At 42.9% G+C, this 22,203-nt stretch overlaps 1 protein-coding gene across 1 annotated transcript in view; it reads left to right on the forward strand.

Moving 5' to 3' along the window:
- The window catches only part of impact (impact RWD domain protein), a 119,650-nt gene extending 105,312 nt beyond the window's left edge, over window positions 1-14,338 (forward strand). Inside the window, exons 10-11 of the mRNA XM_037675044.1 lie at window positions 7,983-8,117; window positions 14,264-14,338. Coding sequence (XP_037530972.1) covers window positions 7,983-8,117; window positions 14,264-14,323 — 195 coding nt within the window. The 3' untranslated portion in view covers window positions 14,324-14,338. The remainder of the gene's footprint in view (window positions 1-7,982; window positions 8,118-14,263) is intronic.
- The last annotated feature ends 7,865 nt before the right edge of the window (window positions 14,339-22,203 follow it).

Genomic DNA, 22,203 nt, shown 5'->3' on the forward strand with positions numbered 1-22,203 from the left:
GTCCCAAGTCAAGCCCATTGTTTCCAGTCCTCTTCAGCCTCCCTCTAAATCCCCTCCTCCTCCCCGGATGATTGACAACGCGCCTGCGTTCACCGTCAGACGTCTCCTGGATGTGAGACGCAGGGGCCGGGGCGTCCAATATCTGGTAGATTGGGAGGGGTATGGTCCTGAAGATCGCTCCTGGGTCCCTAGGTCTCGCATCCTGGACGCAGGCCTTATCACCTCCTTTTTCAAGGCTCACCCTGAAAAGCGGCTTAGATCGCCGAGAGGCGATCCTTGAGGGGGGGGCACTGTGGGATTCCTGGTTTCCCTCTGTCTGTTTGTGTCTGTTTGTCACTTTCCCTCCACAGCTAATCACCCAACTCGTCACACCTGCCACCAATCTGAGGAGTACTGCTGACTCACCTACTTAAGCAGCTGCCAGTCTCCTCTCCAGTGCTGGGACATCTTCTGCCAATCGGACCTTCCACGGCCTGGTTCATTCTGGTCCTCTCTAGGGCTTCTCCCACCACTGGAACTCCTTCCTGTGAATCTTGATGTCTCATCTCCAGCTACAACATCCACCACTCTGTCTGGGTCAACCTGCTACTCTCCTCTGGATTCCTCCTCACACCCAGGATCCCACTCTTTGCTCCTCCTCAACCATCTCCTGCAACAATGACAAAGTAAGGATCAATTCTTGATTTAACAATCACATCATCATCTACCAAGAGGATATATATTCACCGTCTCTCCCCTTCCCTTACAGTTGTTCGAGTTTTTATCTTCACCTGTAAATAAATATCACTTACCTTTTACCTGCCTCGTGTCCTTGCTTCCTTGGTCTGCTACTTTGGGGGTCGACGTTGTACAATCCTGATAAGTAATAAATCTGTTGATGTTTAATCCTGCAATCGAGTGGTTGCACACTATTGTCATCACTTAATCACATTACGTCAGCTGTTCTGCCTGTTGCTACCTCAATCTGTGACACAGAGGCACACCAGAGTAGGGCTGGTTCCAGCCCCCTCCCAACCTTGCTTTATTCAGAAGTTGCACTGAGGCGACCAGAACATGTCTCGGTCCTGTACTGAGGTGTCTTGTGACAGAGCCTCATGGCTGTTTCAGGTGCACCAACATTAACAATCAGCCCAACAAATGGAAATAACAACACTGCAAATAGCTTTAACAATTGTTTTATTCATTTAGGACTATAGCTTATATATTTTATAACAATTGTAGCTAAATGTACTATTAGCAATAATATTTGAACATGATTTCTGGAGATCATCTCAAGACTTCTCCCCTTGTTGCTTGGGTGACACCTTAATAAGCCCCCAGTATACTGCCGCATACATCCATACGCAGAGGTACGCACGTACGTACGCAGAGGTACGTGCGTACCCCCCAGCGTACCCTCCGTGCAAAGCTCAAATTTTTACGACCGCATACGCAGTGTCGCACAATAAACTGCCCACCGACGGACTGTTTTGTATGTGACACCAATGTATTAAATTCCCCTTCTTCATCCCTGATCTGGCCTTTTCTTTTGTTCTTTTGCCAAGAGGCAGTGATCTCTTCGTCCTCCGTTGATGCCATGACTGAAATGGTGAGAAATGGAGGAATTTGTCACGAGCGAATTAAACTCAGGTCCAGCATGGCTGCGGGAGGGTCTGGAGATTTCCTGGTGTGCTGGTCTGATGTGTGGGCTGTAGAGCCAGCTCTCCCTGTTTTTTAAATTTTTTTTAGATCTTTTTATTAACAACATATAAATATAGAACACCGCTGCGGCGGAGGCTGCCAGCGCTCGCTTTCTTTTCTTTTTTCCGACCTGTCAATCAATCCAGTAGGCATGTCAGCAAATGACCAATCAGCGACCTCAATTTGTCCCGAAGGTAAACGCCCCTTGTCTGTGAAGCTGCTCTGCAGACGCTCGGGGTGTACGCTGGAGTATCATGTCTGAACCCTCTGCGTACGTACGCGTGAACGGACATACGCGGCAGTATACTGGAGGCTACTTTGGGAATTATTGGTCTTGAGGAACATGGATGCTCCAACAAGTTCACTAAATTAGCTTTTTGCAGTGATACATCAATATTGTTGACCTGTCTCTAATGCACCTATTACAGGTTAAAATTTGTACTCAGTTTGGAGTAAAATAAATGTTCTGCTGCTTAGGCAATTAACATACCATTTAAGGCTTTTCTTTATACATTTTTTTTCCAATATTTCATTCCACATTCTGTCTTCAAGTTTACAAAAGAATGGCATTTTAAAGTTAGCTTTTTTAAAATCAAAATGCTAATGACTTATCTAGGACTTGCCAAAAATGTAGGTCCCCGATGAACTAGATCTCCTCTGTAAGACTTGAAAAAAACATCAGGTAAGCTATTAGTGAGTGGAGCCCAAACAGAAACTGGGCATGATTACAAGGAGAAGACAAAACAATTCAGCTATTATTACTATTTTTTACAAGACAAGATAAACACGGTGGACCTCATGTCAATTTGTTGACCATTTTATAGTCTTTTAATAAACTCTTCTTTTGTTTTTTAAATAAATACAGCCAGGGGAATTTAATGTAGCTGATGAGGTCATTCTTTAATTGTTAAATGGACTGTTCTTACTATTCAGCCCCCTCAAACTTTTCAACCTTTTGCCACATTTCAGGCTTCAAACATAAAGATATAAAATTTAATTTTTTTGTGAAGAATCAACAAGTGGGACACAATCGTGAAGTGGAATGAAATTTATTGGATGTGTCAAACTTTTTTAACAAAAACTGAAAAGTGGAGAGTGCAATATTATTGGGCCCCTTTACTTTCAGTGCAGCAAACTCACTCCAGAAGTTCAGTGAGGATCTATGAATGATCCAATGTTGTTCCAAATGACTGATGATGATAAATAGAATCCACCTGTGTGTAATCCAGTCTCTGTATAAATGCACCTGCTCTGTGATAGTCTCAGGGTTCTGTTCAAAGCACAGAAAGCATCATGAAGACCAAGGAACACACCAGGCAGGTCCGAGATACTATTGTGGAGAAGTTTAAAGCCGGATTTGGATACAAAAAGATTTCCCAAACTTTAAACATCCCAAGGAGCGCTGTGCAAGCAATCATATTGAAATGGAAGGAGTATCAGACCACTGCAAATCTACCAAGACCCGGCCGTCCCTCTAAACTTTCATCTGGAACAAGGAGAAGACTGATCAGAGATGCAGCCAAGAGGCCCATGATCACTCTGGATGAACTGCAGAGATCTACAGCTGAGGTGGGAGAGTCTGTCCATAGGACAACAATCAGTCGTACACTGCACAAATCTGTCCTTTATGGAAGAGTGGCAAGAAGAAAGCCATTTCTCAAAGATATCCATAAAAAGTGTTGTTTAAAGTTTGTCACAAGCACCTGGGAGACACCAAACATGTGGAAGAAGGTGCTCTGGTCACATGAAACCAAAATCCAACTGTTTGGCCACAATGCAAAATGATATGTTTGGCGTAAAAGCAACACAGCTCATCACCCTGAACACACCATCTCCACTGTCAAGCATGGTGGTGGCAGCATCATGGTTTGGGCCTGCTTTTCGTCAGCAAGTACAGGGAAGATGGTCAGAATTGATGGAAGATGGATGGGGCCAAATACAGGACCATTCTGGAAGAAAACCTGTTTGAGTCTACAAGAGACCTGAGACTGGGACGGAGATTTATCTTCCAACAAGACAATGATCCAAAACATAAAGACAAATCTACAATGGAATGGTTCACAAATAAACATATCCAGGTGTTGGAATGGCCAAGTCAAAGTCCAGACCTGAATCCAATCGAGAATCTGTGGAAAGAGCTGAAGACTGCTGTTCACAAACGCTCTCCATCCAGCATGATGATATTGTATCAAGGAGTCAGTTAATTTTTTCTGTTTGATCATAATAGTCTCTGGTCCAGTGGTTCCCTACCCTGGGCCTCGAGGAGCACTACATGATGCAGTCCATGTATGTTTTAGGGTGCATTAACACCAGCCCTGTTTAGTCCACTTTAACTGAACTCTAGTTCGTTTGCCTAGAAAGTCCGGTTCGTTTGAGGAGGTGTGAATGCACAATCCAACTCTGATGTGGACCAAAAAAGTTAACTCAGGTTTGCCTAAATGCCTAGGTCTCAGTTCGGTTGAAGTGAACTCGAATGTGGTTCCAATGCGGTGTGAATGCAAGTGGACCAGAGACCCCTCCAAAAGCAGGAAGTGGACTACAGTGCAGGGCATTTTGGGTAAATACAACCAAAACAAACATGCATTTCTCATACCTCATACAGAGCCGTCTGCCGCCTTGTGTGGAAAAATAACATTCTCCATGGTCTTCTGCCTCATCTACCACTCATGCTGAGTCCATTGTTGAAAAATGACTAAACAGAAATCCCAGAACCGCTAAAATTTGACGCCACTTCATTTTTGTTTTTATTTCCAGAAGAAGAAGAAGAATTGTCTTCTTCAGAGATTTTTGTGCCGTTTCCTTCAGTAGGTCTTGGTGCAGCGCCACCACAGGCAAGGGGGGGAATAGGTTGGCTCGACTGAATCAGTGTAGTGTTAATGCGAACCGCACTAGCTGAAATGTAAACAAATGTTCCAAATTTTGGTTTCCAATCGAACAGAGTCTACCAGACTATCAGGTGCGAAAATGACCTTAGTTGTTTTCCTGCTCTGACACAGCTGATTTGAATGAATGGGTGATTAACTGGCTTCTACAGAATTTGAAGAAGTAATTAAATCACTGAATCAGGTGTGTTGGAGCAGGGAAACGACTAAAACATGCAGGATAATGTTCCTCAAAGACCAAAGTTGGGAGCCACTGCAAATGTGCTTATCATCTTGAAACACACATTTCTCCAATCAGCTTTCAGGCATCAGAAAGCTTCCCCCTGTGGTGTGAATATTCATTTCTGGTAAAAAAGGAACAAACAAACAAAATCACAAAATTGCAATTCATATATCGGAATTTTTGAAGTGGGGTTCTGTGCAATGGTAAATAATATACCTGTTGTAGATAGCTCTTTGAAAGGCCTCAGTTTGGAGAAGTAGAGGTCCACAGAAACCCTCAAAAAAGTTATGAACTATTGCTTTAACTTGAAGCTTTCAGCAGCCGTTCACAAACAAGTCACTCTTCATATTATTTATTTACAGCCTGGCTTTGTCAAACGCATAAAGACTGACTATCTTGTCAAGTTCTGTGGCTGACCTGTCTGCTGTAACTGGACTGATAATATCAGGTCTTCTAGCTCATCTGTAGCGACACACTGATTAGTCTCCTACTTGTCACCCTCTCAAGCAACTGAGCCATTTATATGAAGAGCTCTCTCCCTAAGCTTATTTTCTCCAGTCTCATTCCTCCCTTTGAGTTTTTCCACCCGTTTCCTCATTTAGATTTGTGCCTCCTGCCAATAAATTTGAAAGTGTTCAGTAATGAATAAAGATGGATCTGATTCAGGCAAGCATGCTTTCAATCAGATGTGAATGGTCCCCTAAAGTTACAGATAGCACTTTTTTGTGTTGCAGAGCTGAGCCAAAATTTCTTATTTGTATCTGGAGGAAATTCAGACTGGCATTTTGTAAAATGTGCTTGTTTGCTATTTAGTGGGCAACATTGTTGCAGACCATTATGCCAACAGTGTTTCGTGGTGGCAGTGTCCTTTTAAACCAAGAATGCCAGTCTGAGAAAAAATGTTCAGGAACCATTGCACTTAAGGAACAAGGTGAACAGTAATGCTGACACTACAGAGCACTTCAAAGTCTTTTTGTGTCTGTCTCAACAAGTTAGATGTACACTTCCTAACAAAAAAAAATAAAGCCAGCGATGGTTATCCAAATTATTTGATTTACAAGAAATTGGTACGTATAAGACAGACACCACAAGGCATAGGTTGTGTCATCATGCGTAGATTGTTAGTGTTGTTCGACAAATCGTCCGATAGTCAAAACAGTGACTGACGGTCACCAGACATTGTGGGTTTCCATGAGAACGTGGGGTTGCATTTTGAAATTATGTGGCATTTGGGGCACAAAATTGCTGATTTTGGATCCAATTTGTACAATGGGAAAAGTGTGGATTGTTCTCTTTGGGTCGAGGGAAGATTCTGCCTCAAGTGGAGGAATTCAAGTATCTCAGGGTTTTGTTCACGAGTGAGGGAAGAATGGAGCGTGAGATTGGCCGACGGATTGGTGCAGCATCTGTAGTATTGTCGGTCTACATTTCTACCTTCACCTATGGCCACAAATTCTGGGTAGTGACCGAAAGAATGAGATTGTAGATACAGGCGCTTGAAATGAGTTTCCTCTGCAGAGTAGTTGGACTCTCCCTTAGAGATAGGGTGAGAAGTTCAGTTATCAGGAGAGACTGAGTAGAAATGCTGCTCCTCCACATCGAGAGGAGCCAGTTGAGGTGGTTCGGGCATCTGGTAGGTAAGGATGCTTCCTGGGCACCTCCCCAGGGAGGTGCTTTGGGCATGTCTGACTGGGAGGAGACCCCAGGGAAGACCCAGGACAGCTGGAGAGACTATGTCTCTTGGTTGAACTGAGAAAACCTTGGGGTCCTCCCAGAAGAGTTGAATGTGGAAAGAGATGTCTGGGCTTCCCTTCTCAGGCTGTTGTCCCCGCAACCCAATTTTGGAACAAGCGGAAGATGATGGATGGATAGGTTCATGAGAGCACCCACACTCGTGAAGAATCCACTTGCCCAAGGCAGACCACAAAATGTCTGGTGACCTTCACTCACTGATAGCTTTATTGTGCAAGAAGCATTATAGAACCTTACAGCAACTGAGTTTGAAATCCAGAGATGGATATTAAAATCTCTGTATAACACCCACATTACATCTCAAGACCTGGTGTCAGCCATATCACAGGTCCACTGCCCTTTGCTTAGGCAGCCATAAACACCAGAGCAGAAGCAGCTGCATATGGAGTGATGCTGTAACTGGGAAGCATGGACCCATGATGAGAGACGTTGCATCGTGTTTAGCAATAAACCTGCAATACCGCTCTTGATCATCGTGGGCCCAAGTAGCAGTTCTAAGGAGAAAGGATCAATCCTGCCAATGTTTTTGAGAGACACACCAGCCCTGCTCTTCATGACATGGTGTGGGGAGCTTTAGGGAACGACTTCAGGTCACCTCTGTTTGTGATTTGGCATATCCTGATGACAAAGCACTGCGTCGGTGACCTCTATTGGGTGGGTTGTAGATGTGGGTGTCATTAACAGATTGTGAAAGTTTAGTGTAAGTGTTTTGCAACAATGGTAGCACTTTTGTTATACTGTACAAAATTTTATGAAAACTTTTTTTCAGCAGCACGATGGCACAGTTGGTAGAGCTGTTGCCTCTCAGCATGAAGGTCCCGGTTGTAAGTCCCGGCCTGGGGCCTTTCTAGGTAGAGTTTGCATGTTCTCTCAGTGCATGCGTGGGTTTTCGCCGGGTACTCCGTTTTCTCCCACAGACCAAAAACATACATGTTAGACTGATTGGTAACTCTAAATTATCCCTAGATGAGTGAGAGAGTGAATGGTTGTTTGTCTCATTTGTTTCTATGTGTCCCTATGTTGGACTGGAGACCTGTCCAGGGTGTCCCCTGCCTCTCACACAGTGATGGCTGGACATGGGCACCAGTGACCCCCGTGATCCAAAAAGGAAGAACTGGGTGGATGGATGAAATTTTTTTTAATATTTTACTACTATTCTAGTTTATTAGACAATTATTCTACCTCATGTAAAACCCACAAAGATTAGAAGGAAATGCAGCTTCCCATTTATGACAGCAAAACTGTGAAACTCCCCTCAAATTTGTCACTGTCAGACCAGCAGCTTTAGATTGGCAGTTGAGACAGAAACAATCTATACACTTTAACACATTTGGTGTGAAATATTCAGCCTCTGAAGAAAGGTGATGTGTAACTTTAGCACATTTGTCTCCTGTTCAGTTCCCTAAATTCACACGTATTTTACATGTGTTTTTTCCCAATTGCAGATTCTGGACGTGCGTAACGTGTTGGTGATCGTGTCTCGGTGGTACGGAGGTATTTTGTTGGGTCCTGACCGCTTTAAGCACATTAACAACTGTGCTAGAAACATCCTGGTGGACGAGGGGTACACTGCCTTCACGGTGAGGCACTGTTTGGTCTTTTTCTGTATAACTCCAGTGAGATCCAGTGGATGACCTTTAGATGTTATCACTCCTGTGAGATGTGCTGCAAATCAGATTTCATTTCACTTAAAGTTTATTTAGTTTTTCTTCCCCCAATGTGTATTGTAAAGCAGAACATTTTACTATCAGACTGTACTTCAAAAAGTTTGGTGAGATTTCACCACACTAAAAATGTGATCACTGTCATATTTCAGATGTTGGTGTAGTGTCATGTCTCCAGCTGTTTTTAAATCAGTCATGCCTGAAAATAGCTATCATTTTGAAGTTAGTTCTATATTTTGTAAAAGTACTTCATGGATAGCATGACTGATTATTGACCGGCAGCCAAACCAACTTATGAAGTCTCCTACCTCAAAACATCTTTATGTCATTGTTGAAATGAGTGCTTTACTTCAGTCTCGTCCTGACAGCCAAAGGTCTTGTCACCCTTGGATGCCAAACCCAAACTCTGTGACAGCTTTATTTACACTCTCATGCTCTGGAGAGATAACTTAAGATCTGTGCAAAATAACTTGTTTCCAGGTCAAAGACTGCTCTATAAGATAATCCAAGAGATTGTTTTTGTGATCTCTGTTCACCAGAAGCCTGCCTAACATCGTCTAAAGAAGTCAAAGGAGCAGTTCAATTATCCACATTCATATCTTAATATGAGAGAGGCAAAAGCATTAAAGGCACGTTCTGTTCCCTGAACAATAACCGACTGAGTGAGACTTGGGTAGAATAACAATTCTTTGTGGGCAGATGAATATTGCAGAACATAGCCAAGGTACAGTGAAGCTGAAAGGGAATAATAGCAACACTATCACACATTTTGATTTATAACTTTGTACTAGCTTTGCTCAAGTAGATTCATTCCATTTTCTGCTTGCACACATAAAAAATATATAATTGATCTTCATAATAAGCACAGTCATTGCTTCGCAGTAGCCATTCTGACATGACGGACAACTAAAGTATTTGACAGAGCCACCCTTTCGAAGCCAGCATGATCCTGCACAATACGGGGATTACTTCCGAGGCAGTCACGAGGTGACCAGTGGGGGGTGTCTGCCGCCACCCGAGCAAACAGCACGCAGGAGGGGAAGAGAGCCTTCATCAGTTCCTCATCCCCACTCGCCAGCCCCCAAGCAACTGACAGACCCCCCTGGGCAGACATCTCCCACAACTTTATAGCGCTTGACGTGGGTATGTGTCAAAACTCCACTCAGACACTCAATCCACTCCCACGAGGGCGCAGGTCTTGTGCCTCCCTTTTGATACACTCAAGAGGCAGCCCACGCCCTCCCCTCGGAGAGCGGAGAGGTCCACGAGGGAGCCTTTCAGCATACTATGACCTTGCCAACAATCTATCGCGCCGACTTATTACGACAGTATAGGTCCTTTGCGGGCGCACCCGAAGAGGCCGACGCGTCGACTGCCCGGTGGCCTCCACCCACCATCCCCCGCTGGGGCGGTCTACCCCGCCGGTCCACCCCGCCGGTCCCGGAAGGTTGAACGCTGGCCGCAGGGATGATCTCCACAGGCAGCCGCGCCCCGCAAGCATCACATGCTCGGACGGGACAGCCGCCCCCCGTTTGCCCGCCCGGAGGCGTGCGGCCGGTGCGGGTAGAGGCTTGGGGGGGTCGTACAATCGCCAGAGGCACAGCCCTAAGACACGCCCAACGTGCAGTTTTATCTTATCTTATGTCACTAAATGAATAGTTTGGTCATTTTAGAAGTGTTGTTCTGCCAAATAGATATTAGTAGTTAGTGCCTAAATGAGCAGAATATTATTTTTGTTTTTCCTTTAGGACAGTAGACATTTTTTGTTCAGCAGATAGTGGGGCCAATTATCCATGTTTATTTTTGCTAAAATAATGAGTATTAAGAAGTGCTGGTGATGGCAATGATAACAATGCTGATTTTCATTTTGTCTTAGATGAAGCTGATTAATTTGTGCTTTTATTTTTTGCTGGCTTTTAAACCCCAGGAATATTTAAAATACATTTAAGATGGCATTAGTGGGATATATTACGTTTATTTAAGTGATTAGAAATGATTCTGCAGGAAAACAAGTCTTTCAACCAAATTTAATGTCATAGTTGGTGGTTGTTGTCGAGACTCAAAGTACATATCGATCAAGCTGGACTTCAGTTATAAAAGACAAAACAGAACTTTATTCTTTAGCCAAAACAAAATTTTGACATGACAGCAAACCTACCTTTCATTCGAAAGACTTCCTCAGTCTGAGGTGCTGTATTCAGCTCAGTCTCTTAAATAGCACCTTCTCAGAGTGGATCAACCAGTTTGCTGCTGACAACCAGAACCAGCTGATCACATGCTCAAGAAGGACCATCAGACTAACAATGGATCATTAGCACACTGATGGCTGTTTACTATTCACAGAGGGCTGAGTGATACTAGCAATCACAGCATTGTAAGAGGGGGACAGTTGAACCCGGAGGCTCCACCCCTGTTTAATGATGGACGATTTCTTTTCACAAAGATGGCCTCCTTTACTCCTCTCTCAAACCATCGTTCCTCTCTGTCCAGGATGTGAACATCTTCATCCTTGAAAGAGTGACCGCTGGCCTGGAGATGAGTGTAGACCGCAGAGTCCTGGCCTGATGATGTTGATCTTAGCTGAATACAGCACCTCAGACTGAGGAAGTCTTTCGGATGAAAGACGAAACATTTCTACAATTATTTTGTTTTGGTTTTTTGAATGTCCAGAGGACCAGATTTAACTTTTATAGACTGTAACAAAAACTCATCCATCCATTATATTTAACTGTCTACTTGTTGGGTCACGGGGGTCACTGGTGCCCATGTCCAGCAGTCACTGTGTGAGAGGCGGGGGACACCCTGGACAGGTCTTCAGTCATTCACAGGAACACCTAGAGACAAACAAGACAACCAACCATTCACTCTTTCACTCGCACCTAAGGACAATTTAGAGTTACCAATCAGCCTAACATGTACATAAGTAAAGTAAGTAAACGTTGTTTATAGAGCACTTTTCATAGATACAATCACAACGTGCTTTACAAAAATACAAAATACAGACTTAAAATAAAACAAAAATAATAACAGCTGATTAATAAAAACAGTAAGAACAGCTGATAAAAACGGTCAATAAACATGTAACTAAACACTTGTCTGAATAAAAGTGTCTTAAGCTGTGTTTTAAAGGAATCAACAGAGACGGTCACACGAAGAGGCAGGGGCAGGGTATTCCACAGCCAGGGGGCTACGGTCTGAAAGCCCGAGTTTTAAACCAGGTCTTAGGGACCTTTAGAAGGTCTCTCAGTGCTGAAGGCTGAAGGGTACGAGCTGGAGAATAAGGGATCAACATTTCAGTGATGTACTGGGGGGCCTGTCCATTTAAAGCTGTAAAAGTCAAGACCACATTTTTAAAATTAATTCTAAATTCAACAGGCAGCCAATGAAGAGAAGATAGAACTGGTGTAATGTGAGACCTTCTATTAGTTCCTGTTAAAAGCCTTGCAGCAGAGTTCTGGACCAATTGGAGACGAGCGACGGCAGTTTTGTTAAAACAAGTAAAAAGGGAATTACAATAATCTAAACGAGAAGAAATAAAAGCATGAATAATCATCTGCGGGTCAGATCTGGATAACATTGCACTCAGTTTAGAAATGTTTCTCAGATGATAAAAGCAGTTTTTTACCAGAAGCTTTGAATGTTTGTCCAAAGACATGGACTGGTCGAACAGAACACCGAGGTTCCTGAGGCTCGGCTGAGAAGAGGAGCCCAGAGAACCGAGGTGTTGCTTGATCCAAGGAACACCTCGGTTCAGGAGCGATGATCAGGGTTTCCGTCTTGTTAGAATTTAACTGAAGGCAGTTGTTAGCTAACCATGCTTTAATAAGGGAAACACAGTTTACTAATTCAGCTAACTTGTGTAATTCTGAGTCATAGAAGGAACAGTACAGTTGAATATCATCAGCATAGAGATGGTAAGACACATTTCTGAAGCTACTGATAATCTTTCTAAGGGTGCTGATGTATAGAAGGAACAGAATAGGACCTAAGACTGAACCCTGAGGAACACCATTCAGTAACAGAGTGGTCTTAGACTCTATGTTATTCACAAACATTGAAAAGGTTCTGTTGCTCAGATAAGAGGAAAACCACTTAAGAACAGTTCCAGAAAAACCCATCTCATGTTACAGTCGATGTATCATAATTTTGTGGTCGACTGTGTCAAAAGCTGATGACAGATCCAATAAAATCAAAACACTGCTCTGACCAGAGTCTGCAGCCATCAATGTGTCATTAGAGACTTTTAATAAGGCAGTTTCGGTGGAGTGCATCTTGCGGAAACCAGATTGAAACTTATCAAGAATATTATTTCTTAACATGCATGTTTTTGGTCTGTGGGAGGAAACCGAAGTACCCGGAGGAAACCCACACATGCACGGAGAGAACATGCAAACTCCGCCCAGAAACTTCAAGTTCAAGTAGGTTTATTGTCGTTTCACCACATGTGGTACATGAGGTGGAACGAAATTATGTACACAAGGTCCCAGTTACATCCAACAGTAGCAAAAATATAAAGTGTAAAAAAAACAGTATATATCATATCTTGGTTTATATCTTAGATCCTTATAAAGTGTAAAAAGAAACAGTATATATCATATCTTGGTTTATATCTTAGATCCTTATAAAGTGTAAAAAGAAACAGTATATATCATATCTTAGTTTATATCTTAGATCCTTATAAAGTGTAAAAAGAAACAGTATATATCATATCTTGGTTTATATCTTAGATCCTTATAAAGTGTAAAAAGAACAGTACCAAGACACATGCCAAACGGTACGGTAAAATATCTAAGTCATCTGCCAGAAAGGTCCTGGGCCGGGATTTTAACCATGGCGACCTGCTCGCTGAGAGGCAGCAGCTCTACCAACTGCACCACTGTGCTGCCCATAACCAAAACCCCTTCCGTAATAATACCAAAACCACAGATTATGATATTTAAATTGCAATCTTTTCAATGCATGTGAAGGGTCACCAACTCCCCTGCTAATGGCTGCACGAAGAAAGAAAAGAGAAGAAGCAGCTCATAATTTATGCAATATGTGATTGTTTTTAGTACTTTAATGCTTTGAAGTGATAACAAAAGCTGAAGGGAGAGATGAAAGAGGAACACAATGAACACAGATGTGCAATCTAACCCCATCAGCTCCTTCAGTGCTCCGGTCTAATAGATGTCAAGATTTTAATATTTGGAGCGATGTATAGAAGCTGTGAGACGACTACTTACAGAGCAAGAGTCAATGCTGCCTACCCAGAGTATGGCATAAAATCTATCAAAAGGAAGAAGTCAGGGCACAGAGGTAACCTCTGGGCTACACCAAACTAATCTCTAAAGAGATGATGATGGAAAATCCATTACAACAATTTGTTCTCTCTCATTCCCAAAGAGAGCGAGAAATGCTTCACCAACAGGTGGGATTCAAAATGAATAACATCTCTTTGCACCAGGGTGGGATGCTGGAGTAAAATTAAGATGAAGGAAAGCAATCTGAATATCTTACATCTGAAGAGCAGAAGTTCACTGCAAATTATTTTTTGCAGGATTTAAGAGCGACTTAAAAACTGTAAGACGCTACTTCTGTTTAGCTAAAATCCAGAGGTTATCCAGTGTTAAACTGGTTTAGAGATGGAACAGAGATAAGGGATAGAATTGTGAGATATGAAAAAGTAAATAAACATGAAAGAATTGGGCTTTATTTTTAGAAAATGTTCATTCCGCACCGTAAATAACAACTTTCCAACATCTGAGAGCTGGCAGCCTGGTTTGTCAGTGAAATAGCTGGTGGGGGATATTTGATAAGAGTACTCTGGAATGCAGTGTTTGCTTTGATGTAATTATTGGAATACATTAGAACAGTGTGGTGCATGTCAATCAGTACATTGTAATTTGTACATTTGCACACACAGCGGGACGGTAAGCATAAGAGTCTGTCATGAGCTATAGAGCAGCACTCAAATATTTTTCAAGAGGGCTAAAAAACGCTTTGGCACCAGTAAATGGAGCGCCAAGACAAAATAATGGTTATTCTGCTCGTTCTCTAATCCTTTTCCTCTTTTTTCACAGGGCGAGGCCACCAAATCAGGTGCAACGACCAAAAAGAATAAAAGCAGGAAGACTAAATGAGTTTGAAAAGAAGAAAGATAATGTTATTTAAGCTTGTATCTGCGCTCTTTGATGCAGTGAAAAGCTTCTTTTAGGCCGTTTGGGTGTGTCACTTCTCTCCTGCAGTCAGAAATCTTGTTCTGGATCATTTCTTTAACTCATGTCAGCTTTTTGTTTGTAAAGCCTTCTGTGAAGTGCAAAACAGATGAATTAAAGCAAACGTTGACATTAAAGTAATTTGTTTCTTTACACCCGGCAGCCTGTTTTATTGATCCATGACACTAAAAGAAAATGTTGTAGCTTTCGTTCTGCAGAGACTCTCGTCTTTGCAGCTAATAATTCATCACAAGCTTTACACATAATTCGCCCGGTGTTTTCAGGAAAATGCGCCTTTACACATCAGTGCTTGATAAAATGAAGTTCACAGAATTTTAGCTACACAAACGTTCTCTATTCACAAGTCCAAATTCCCCAAAGCGTGTGGCGTCTGCCTGAAGACTGCTAAATATTGAACTTTTTCCACAGTTGCCTGTTCTCTCAGAGCGATTGCCTCACATTTGGCTCCTTTGAGGTTTCTCCTCACCTCCTGTTCTCCTCAGCTCTCCATTTTGGTGACACTTCATTCCGTCCCAGACAACCAGCTTGCATACAAAGCACTGCAGGGCCGTGTTCTCTGAAACACCTGGCGTTTTATGTTGTACTTGAGTTTGTACTGAAATGACCCAAGAACTGTAATTAAGACTTTATTCTGTGCTCTGTGTTCCAACGGGTGAAAGAAAATGAAGAGTGACTTTTTGTTAACACTGCCTAAAAAGTTTTCACCCCCTTGGGTGTTTCATACTTTTATTGCTGTCATAATAAATTCATCTCGTTGTCAATATAATTAGTATTTTTACCCAATTAGAAAATAAATAAAAGAACTTTGTTGTCAAAGTGAAATCAAATTTCTACAGAGAAACACCAACAAAGTAAAAATCAAAAATGTAAAATAAGTGACAGCATAATAATTGACTGCCTTAAAAGACCTTCCTCACCTTTAAAGGGGATGGATACAAAAGGATTTCCAAGGCCAGAAACACCCCTAGGACTTCTGTTAAACTCATCAAATGCAGGACATGTAAATCTACCAAGAGCAGGCCGTCCTCACAAACTGAATATACATTCAATTCAAAAATACTTTATTAATCCCAAAGAGAAATTAATTGTTGTAGCTCATCATCCTGGTTTTATTCAAAAGTTGTTAGATGCTGATAGCTGTGGGCAGGAAGGATTTCCTGCATCCAATCTGAAGAATCTGGCCACAGATACCGATCCGTCCACCTGGATCCAGCTTGCTGTCGGATCCTGCGAGCCTCTCGATCCTCCTGGGCAGCAGGACTGCCTGAAAGCTGGACAGAGTTCCTCCCTGAGCGATGGTCACTCCTCCCAGCAGTCTGCGGAGCTCCTCGTCACCACGGACAGACAGCTGACGGTGTCGGGGGATGATCCCGGTCCTCCTGTTGTCACGAGCCAAGTTTCCCATCAGCTCCAGGATCTCAGCGGTCAGGTATTCGAGCACCACCACCAGGTTGACAGGAATTCATCCACAACACCTCCTTTTCAATGCATTCGGGATTTAGGGCTGTAGTTGAGGTATTAGAGCTTTTGAGATGTTAATCTGCTGCTCCTGGTTGTTAAAAAAAACACCTTGTTGCCATGGTTACGCATCATAACAAAATTTTCAGTAAAAATCCTTCCAGCTGCACAGCATCCGACACCAAAGTAAATAATCATCCGAAAAAAGTTATTTACATCCAGAAAAAAGGGGAATTAAAGTTTCATCAGCAGTAACTCAGAATGAATGTAAGAGAGCTGCTCCAACATTTTTTTCATTTTTTTTTTCATTTAGCCTTTATTTATCCAGGTTAGTCTCATTGAGCCACGAGAACTCATTTTCAAGAGAGACCTGTTTTTTTAGGGAGCACATGGTGGGGGTTAAGGGCCTTGCTCATGGGCCCAGAGTGGGGCGAATGAGGGTGGGGGTTTCACCTACCCCACCCACAATTTTTGATGTTGTCGGGGCCGGGGCGTGAACCGGCGATCTTCGGATCACAGGCCCACCTCTCTAACCTCTGCGCCACCACTCCCCAACATGCAGCCACCCCGAGCGTCACAATTCTAGAACAACTTCTTACATGCAAGAAGAAGAATAGTGAGACCACCAAGACACCTGAGACCACTCTAGGGGTTTACAAGCCTCAGCAGGTGAGATGAGAGACTGTGCGTACATCAGCTGTTGCTTGGGTTCTTCACCACTAAACTTTATGGTGGAGTTCCAGAGAGAAAGCCACCGTTGAAGAAAACTTATATTAACTGAATGAAATAAAATGATTGAACTCACGTGGTGGTCTCTCTTCTCTTTCTTGGACAGTCACTCAGCTTGTGAGGAAAGCCTGCTCTTAGTAGATTGACACGTTTCCCATATTCCTTCCATTTCTTGATGATTGAGGATGTTTAGGGAGCGGTTTTGGATGTTATCAGTCCATTAAATGGCCGTTATTAGTTGTTATCATCCCCATATGTAGCGGTCAAACTGTCCCATTACATATGGATTACATATGTCCCGTTACATATGGAGATCATAACAACTAATAACGGCCATTTAATGGCTGATAACATTTGAAGCGGGTGGTTTAGGTCTTGGAACATTTTGTATCCGTCCCCCGACTTGAGATTTTCATTTTTTTTTTTTTTCTCTGAGTTGAAATAGGGCTGTCACTTTAAAGTGGGTGAATCATGCATTCACTAATTTTACACTACATATTTTGATTTAATTCATATTATTCTGTACAAATTTGATTTCCCTTTGACCCTGAAGTTTTTTTTATTATTGTATTTGTAAAGAACACCAACTTATATTGATCATCATTGATTAATGACGACAATAAAAGCTTGAAACTTCCAAGGCGGTGATTACTTTTTACAGACACTGTAATACACAGATAAAAAAAAAACACTCAAAATCTGCATATATTCTGTGCTAAAATAATATCAGCTAATTCAGTTTGCAGAGATTTTGTTTTCTCTAGTCAGCTGTCATCACATTGAACCCAATCATTTTAGCTCCTAATCATAATTTTTTGGCTTGTAAGTATCTCACATTATGGGCTGAGGAGAATAATTAGCCATCTTGTGGTTATAAATTTCGCCCGTACATTTCCGGCTGCTGATTGGGGTGAGCCAATGGAAAGATCTTTGACATCCTCAGGAGTGCTAGCTCTCCTTCTGCAGCAGTCTGAACTGTCACTCTGGAAGGACTCGTACAGTACAAACCCTTTCCAAAAAATTAGAATATCATGGAAAAGTTGTGTAACTTCCATAATTCCATTCAAAAAAAGTTAATCTTTAATAGATGATAGATTCAGGGCCCACAATTTAAACTATTTCAAGTATGTGTTTATTTTTACATAATATGTGCTTCCAGCTCATGAAACCCACGAAAACAGGATTAAAAAAATTAGAATACTGTGAAGATCCAAAAAAGTTCAATTTGGTCCTCTGGACATTCAAAAAAAAAAAAAAAACAAAGCAAAAAAATCTAGAAACGTTTCATCTCTCATCCAAGAGACTTCCTCAGTCTGAGGTGCTGTATTCAGCTCAGTCTCTTAAATAGCACCTTCTCAGAGTGGATCAACCAGTTTGCTGCTGACAACCAAAACCAGCTGATCACATGCTCAAGAAGGACCATCAGCCTAACAATGGATCATTAGCACACTGATGGCTGTTTACTGTTCACAGAGGGCTGAGTGATACTAGCAATCGCAGCATTGTAAGAGGGGGACAGTTGAACCAGGAGGCCTCCACCCCTGTTTAATGATGGACGATTTCTTTTCACAAAGATGGCCTCCTTTACTCCTCTCTCAAACCATCGTTCCTCTCTGTCCAGGATGTGAACATCTTCATCCCTGAAAGAGTGACCGCTGGCCTGGAGATGAGTGTAGACCACAGAGTCCTGGACTGATGATGTTGATCTTCTGTGCTGGTCCATCCTTTTGGCCAGTGGCTGTTTTGTTTCCCCGATGTAAGACTGATCACCCTCCTGACACTGAACAACATACACAACATTTCTCTGTTTGTGCCGGGGGACTGGATCTTTGGGATGAACCAGTCTTTAATGTATTTTGGGGTTTAAAAGCCACTGGGACGTTATGTTTAGAAAATAAACGTCTCAGTTTCTCTGATACTCCCTCAACATATGGAATGACCACTGGTCTGGGTCTGGGTTCCTCCTTTTCACCTGTTGGCTGACTGGAGTCCTGTTTGGGTTTCTTCTCTGCTTTCAGGAAGGCCCAGTTAGGATTTCCACATTGCTCTAGAGCCTGTCTTGTGTGGGATTTCTCCTTCTGCCTGGCTCCTGAGCTAGTGGGGACGCTGTCTGCTCTGTGGTACAGAGTCCTGATGACTCCTAACTTGTGCTCCAAAGGGGCATATACTGTGAAGACATCAGCCCACACTACTTCTCAGTTTTTGCAGAAAAAATAAAAAGAAAGAATTGAGGATCACAACAAATCAAAATATACTTTCAAAACAATATGTCAATCTTCAATGCTTGGCTGGGAATCTCTTTGTCTTAATCACTGCCTCGATGTGACGTGGCATTGAGGCATTCAGCCAGTGGCATTGACTGGGAGTTATGGAAGCCCAGATTTCCTTGAGGCTGTCAGATCTTCTTTGTTGTTGGGTCTGGTGCCGCTCATGTTCCTCTTGAGAATACACCATAGATTCTCAATGGGGTTTAGGTCTGCTGAGTTGGCTGGCCAGTCAAGCACTATGGCATGGGCATTAAACCAGGTTTTGGTGCTTCTGGGGCAGGGGCCAGGTCCTGCTGGAAGATGAAATCTGCATCTCCATACAGATCCTCAGCAGAAGGAATCATGAAGTCCTCTAAAACATTCTGGTAGACTGTTGCTGTGACCTTGGATTTAAGAAAGCAGAGTTTACCAACACCTGCACCGGACATTGTACCACAAATCATGACTGACTGTGGATATTTCACACTGGACCTCAAGCAGTATGGGTTCTGTTCCTCACCCTTCTTCCTCCAAACCCGTGGACCTTGATTTCTGAATGAAAGGCACACTTTACTTTCATCGGAAACGAATACGTTGGCTCAGGTTCAGAAGTGGCTTGACCTGAGGAACCCAACAGTTGTAGCCCATCTCCCGGATGCGTCTGAATGTGGTGGTTTTTAGCTGTGACTCCGCCTCATTCCACTCTTTCTGGATCTCTGCCAGATTCTGGATCTTCTCTGTTTGATAATCCGCTGAAGCCCACGGTCATCTCTTTTGCTGGTGCATCTTCTCCTGCCACATTTTGTCCTTCCACTAGACTTTCCAATGATATGCTTGGACACAGCACTCTGTGAACAGCCAGCCTCCTCAGCTATGAACTTTTGTGTCTTACCCATCCTATGGAGGGTATCAATGATGATCTTCTGGTCAGTTGTTATGTCTGCAGTCTTCTCCATATTGAACCAAACTGAGACAATTTAATGACACCTGGGGAAACGTGCAGGTGCTTTGAGTTCAGTAGATGATTAGTGTCACACTCAGTTTAAAACATTCATGTCCTGCAACATTTGGGCTGATTTCTCCACAGTATTCTAATTTTTTGAAATCCTGTTTTCGTGGGTTTCATGAGCTGAAAGACTAAATTATGTCAAAATAAACAAATAAATACTTGAAATCATTTAAGTCAAGTCAAGTCAGAGTTATTTAAATTTGTGGGCCCTGAATATATCATCTATTAAAGATTAACTTTTTGAATGGAATTATGGAAGTTAAACAACTTTTCCATGATATTCTAATTTTTTTTTAAAGGATCTGTAAATTAGTAAAATATAAAGCTTACAAGAATGGAGGACTATTGAGTCCAACATTTAAAACCTTTAAAAAATGAAATGCCTAGCCTCCTCTGAATGAATGAATAGTACCCACTGCCTTTTGTGCCCGAGTTGAATGAAAACCATCTTATGAAAAGGTTGAAGTTGTAGCTAATGTGTTGAATTTATAAAATACACAATGTGCAATCTCAAGATATTCTGAGATGTGTTGCTGCCAAGGTTATCCTCTATGTTGGGGGATTATTATTTGCAATTATCACACCATCCATCCATTATCTTTACTCGCTTCTTCCATTTTGGGTCATGGGGGTTGCCGGTGCCCATGTCCAGCAATCATTGTGCGAGGGGCGGGGTACACCCTGGACGGGTCGCAAGTCCATCACAGGAACACATAGAGACAAACGAGACAAACAACCATTCACTTTCTCTCAGGGGCAATTTAGAGTTACCAGTCAATCTAACATGCATGTTTTTGGTCTGTGGGAGGAAACTGGAGTACCCGGAGAAAACCCACGCATGCACGGAGAGAACATGCAAACTCCACCCAGAAAGGCCCCCAGACCGGGATTTGAACCAGGGACCTGCGCGCTGAGAGGCAGTAGCTCTACCAGTTGTGCCACCGTGCTGCCCATTATCACACCAAATATAGTTGGGTTTTTTTTCTCCCCCCTTGTCCTGCCCAGCATTGTGACACTTAGAATTATTGTCTGAGTGTCAAAGTGATGCCCAACAGATTTACTTTCACAAGCAGAGCATCATGGCTGGCCTTAATGCTCCACTTGATATATAAATTAAATTTTATTAGAATACGCTTTGGGTTTGTTCCAGATGTAATGGACACGGGGACGGAAAACAAAGAAGATAACAAAGCAGAAAAGTGAGAGAAGAGTTAAAAGGTAAAGAAGGAGATAGGAATAGAGGAGAGAGAGAGAGATGAAGAGAACACAGATCAACATCATTGAAGTCTGACTCTAGACCTGCGGGAAAAAAAACAAAAAACCAAGAAACCACAACAACAAACAACTTATATAATGAAACTTATAACATCATTAGAAAGTATTTTATACAGTACATGGTAATACAAGATATATTTGATGGCCACCACAACCCACCTGAGTGTGTATCTGATAAACACCTGGATCTAAACACCTGTGTGAGCATGATGTCACTATAAGGTTTCTCCATAAAAATGTTCAATAGTGGATGTGGGGACCCACAGACCCATCCCCACAGGACACGATGGTAACACAGGGAAGACTGGAACCACAGACACACAGCGGCCCCCAAGCCCGGAACTCCGGTAGTTCCCCAACAGGGACACCCGCACCCCCCAGAGAGAGAAGCAAAGGGAAGCCCCGGGTGATCCCCAGCAACCACAATGCAGAAACCCCCAGGAGGTTGTAGCGACGAGTCAACAGGCCCCGCCGGCAACCCGCCCCTCCAGAGTGGATCCAGCCATGGACACCAAGTCCCGAGTCCCGAGGTCATACCACCCCCCAACAAAGGCCCGACAGAGCCAGGGCACCCGGGCACCCAGGCCCCCGCAGGCAGCCACCAGGGCAGGCCCGCACACACGCCACCACCCAGCCCCAGCTGCTGAGAACCGCCAATGCACCGGCGGCAGGGGGGCCCACCACCGGGGGGGGAGCATGACCCACCAAATGGGGGGCCAAAACTGGTCCAAGAGAGGGGGGCCCCCCAAAACCCAACCTGAGACAAACAGACACACAGAGACAGCCCGACACCAAATATAGTTAAATATTTATCAAATCTAAGTTATAGCCAATTTTATATAAAATTTGATTGCCAGCTCTGGTGGCCATCTTGATTTGGCTTGTCTCCAAATGTAAATGAGTTGTAAATGTACAACCAATAATTATTTTCTAAGCGTTTTGCTAAAATCTAATGATGCTTAAAATGTTTTGCTGACACAGTGTTGATTGTAACAGTCCACAGATGTGTGCTCAAAGGATTCATTGAAGAAAATGCTCAGTTACTGACTCATGGTCTTTCTTGGGTC

The sequence above is a fragment of the Nematolebias whitei genome, chromosome 3, assembly GCF_014905685.2.
Source record: "Nematolebias whitei isolate Nwh7 chromosome 3, NemWhi1, whole genome shotgun sequence".
Classification (NCBI taxonomy): Eukaryota; Metazoa; Chordata; class Actinopteri; order Cyprinodontiformes; family Rivulidae; genus Nematolebias; species Nematolebias whitei.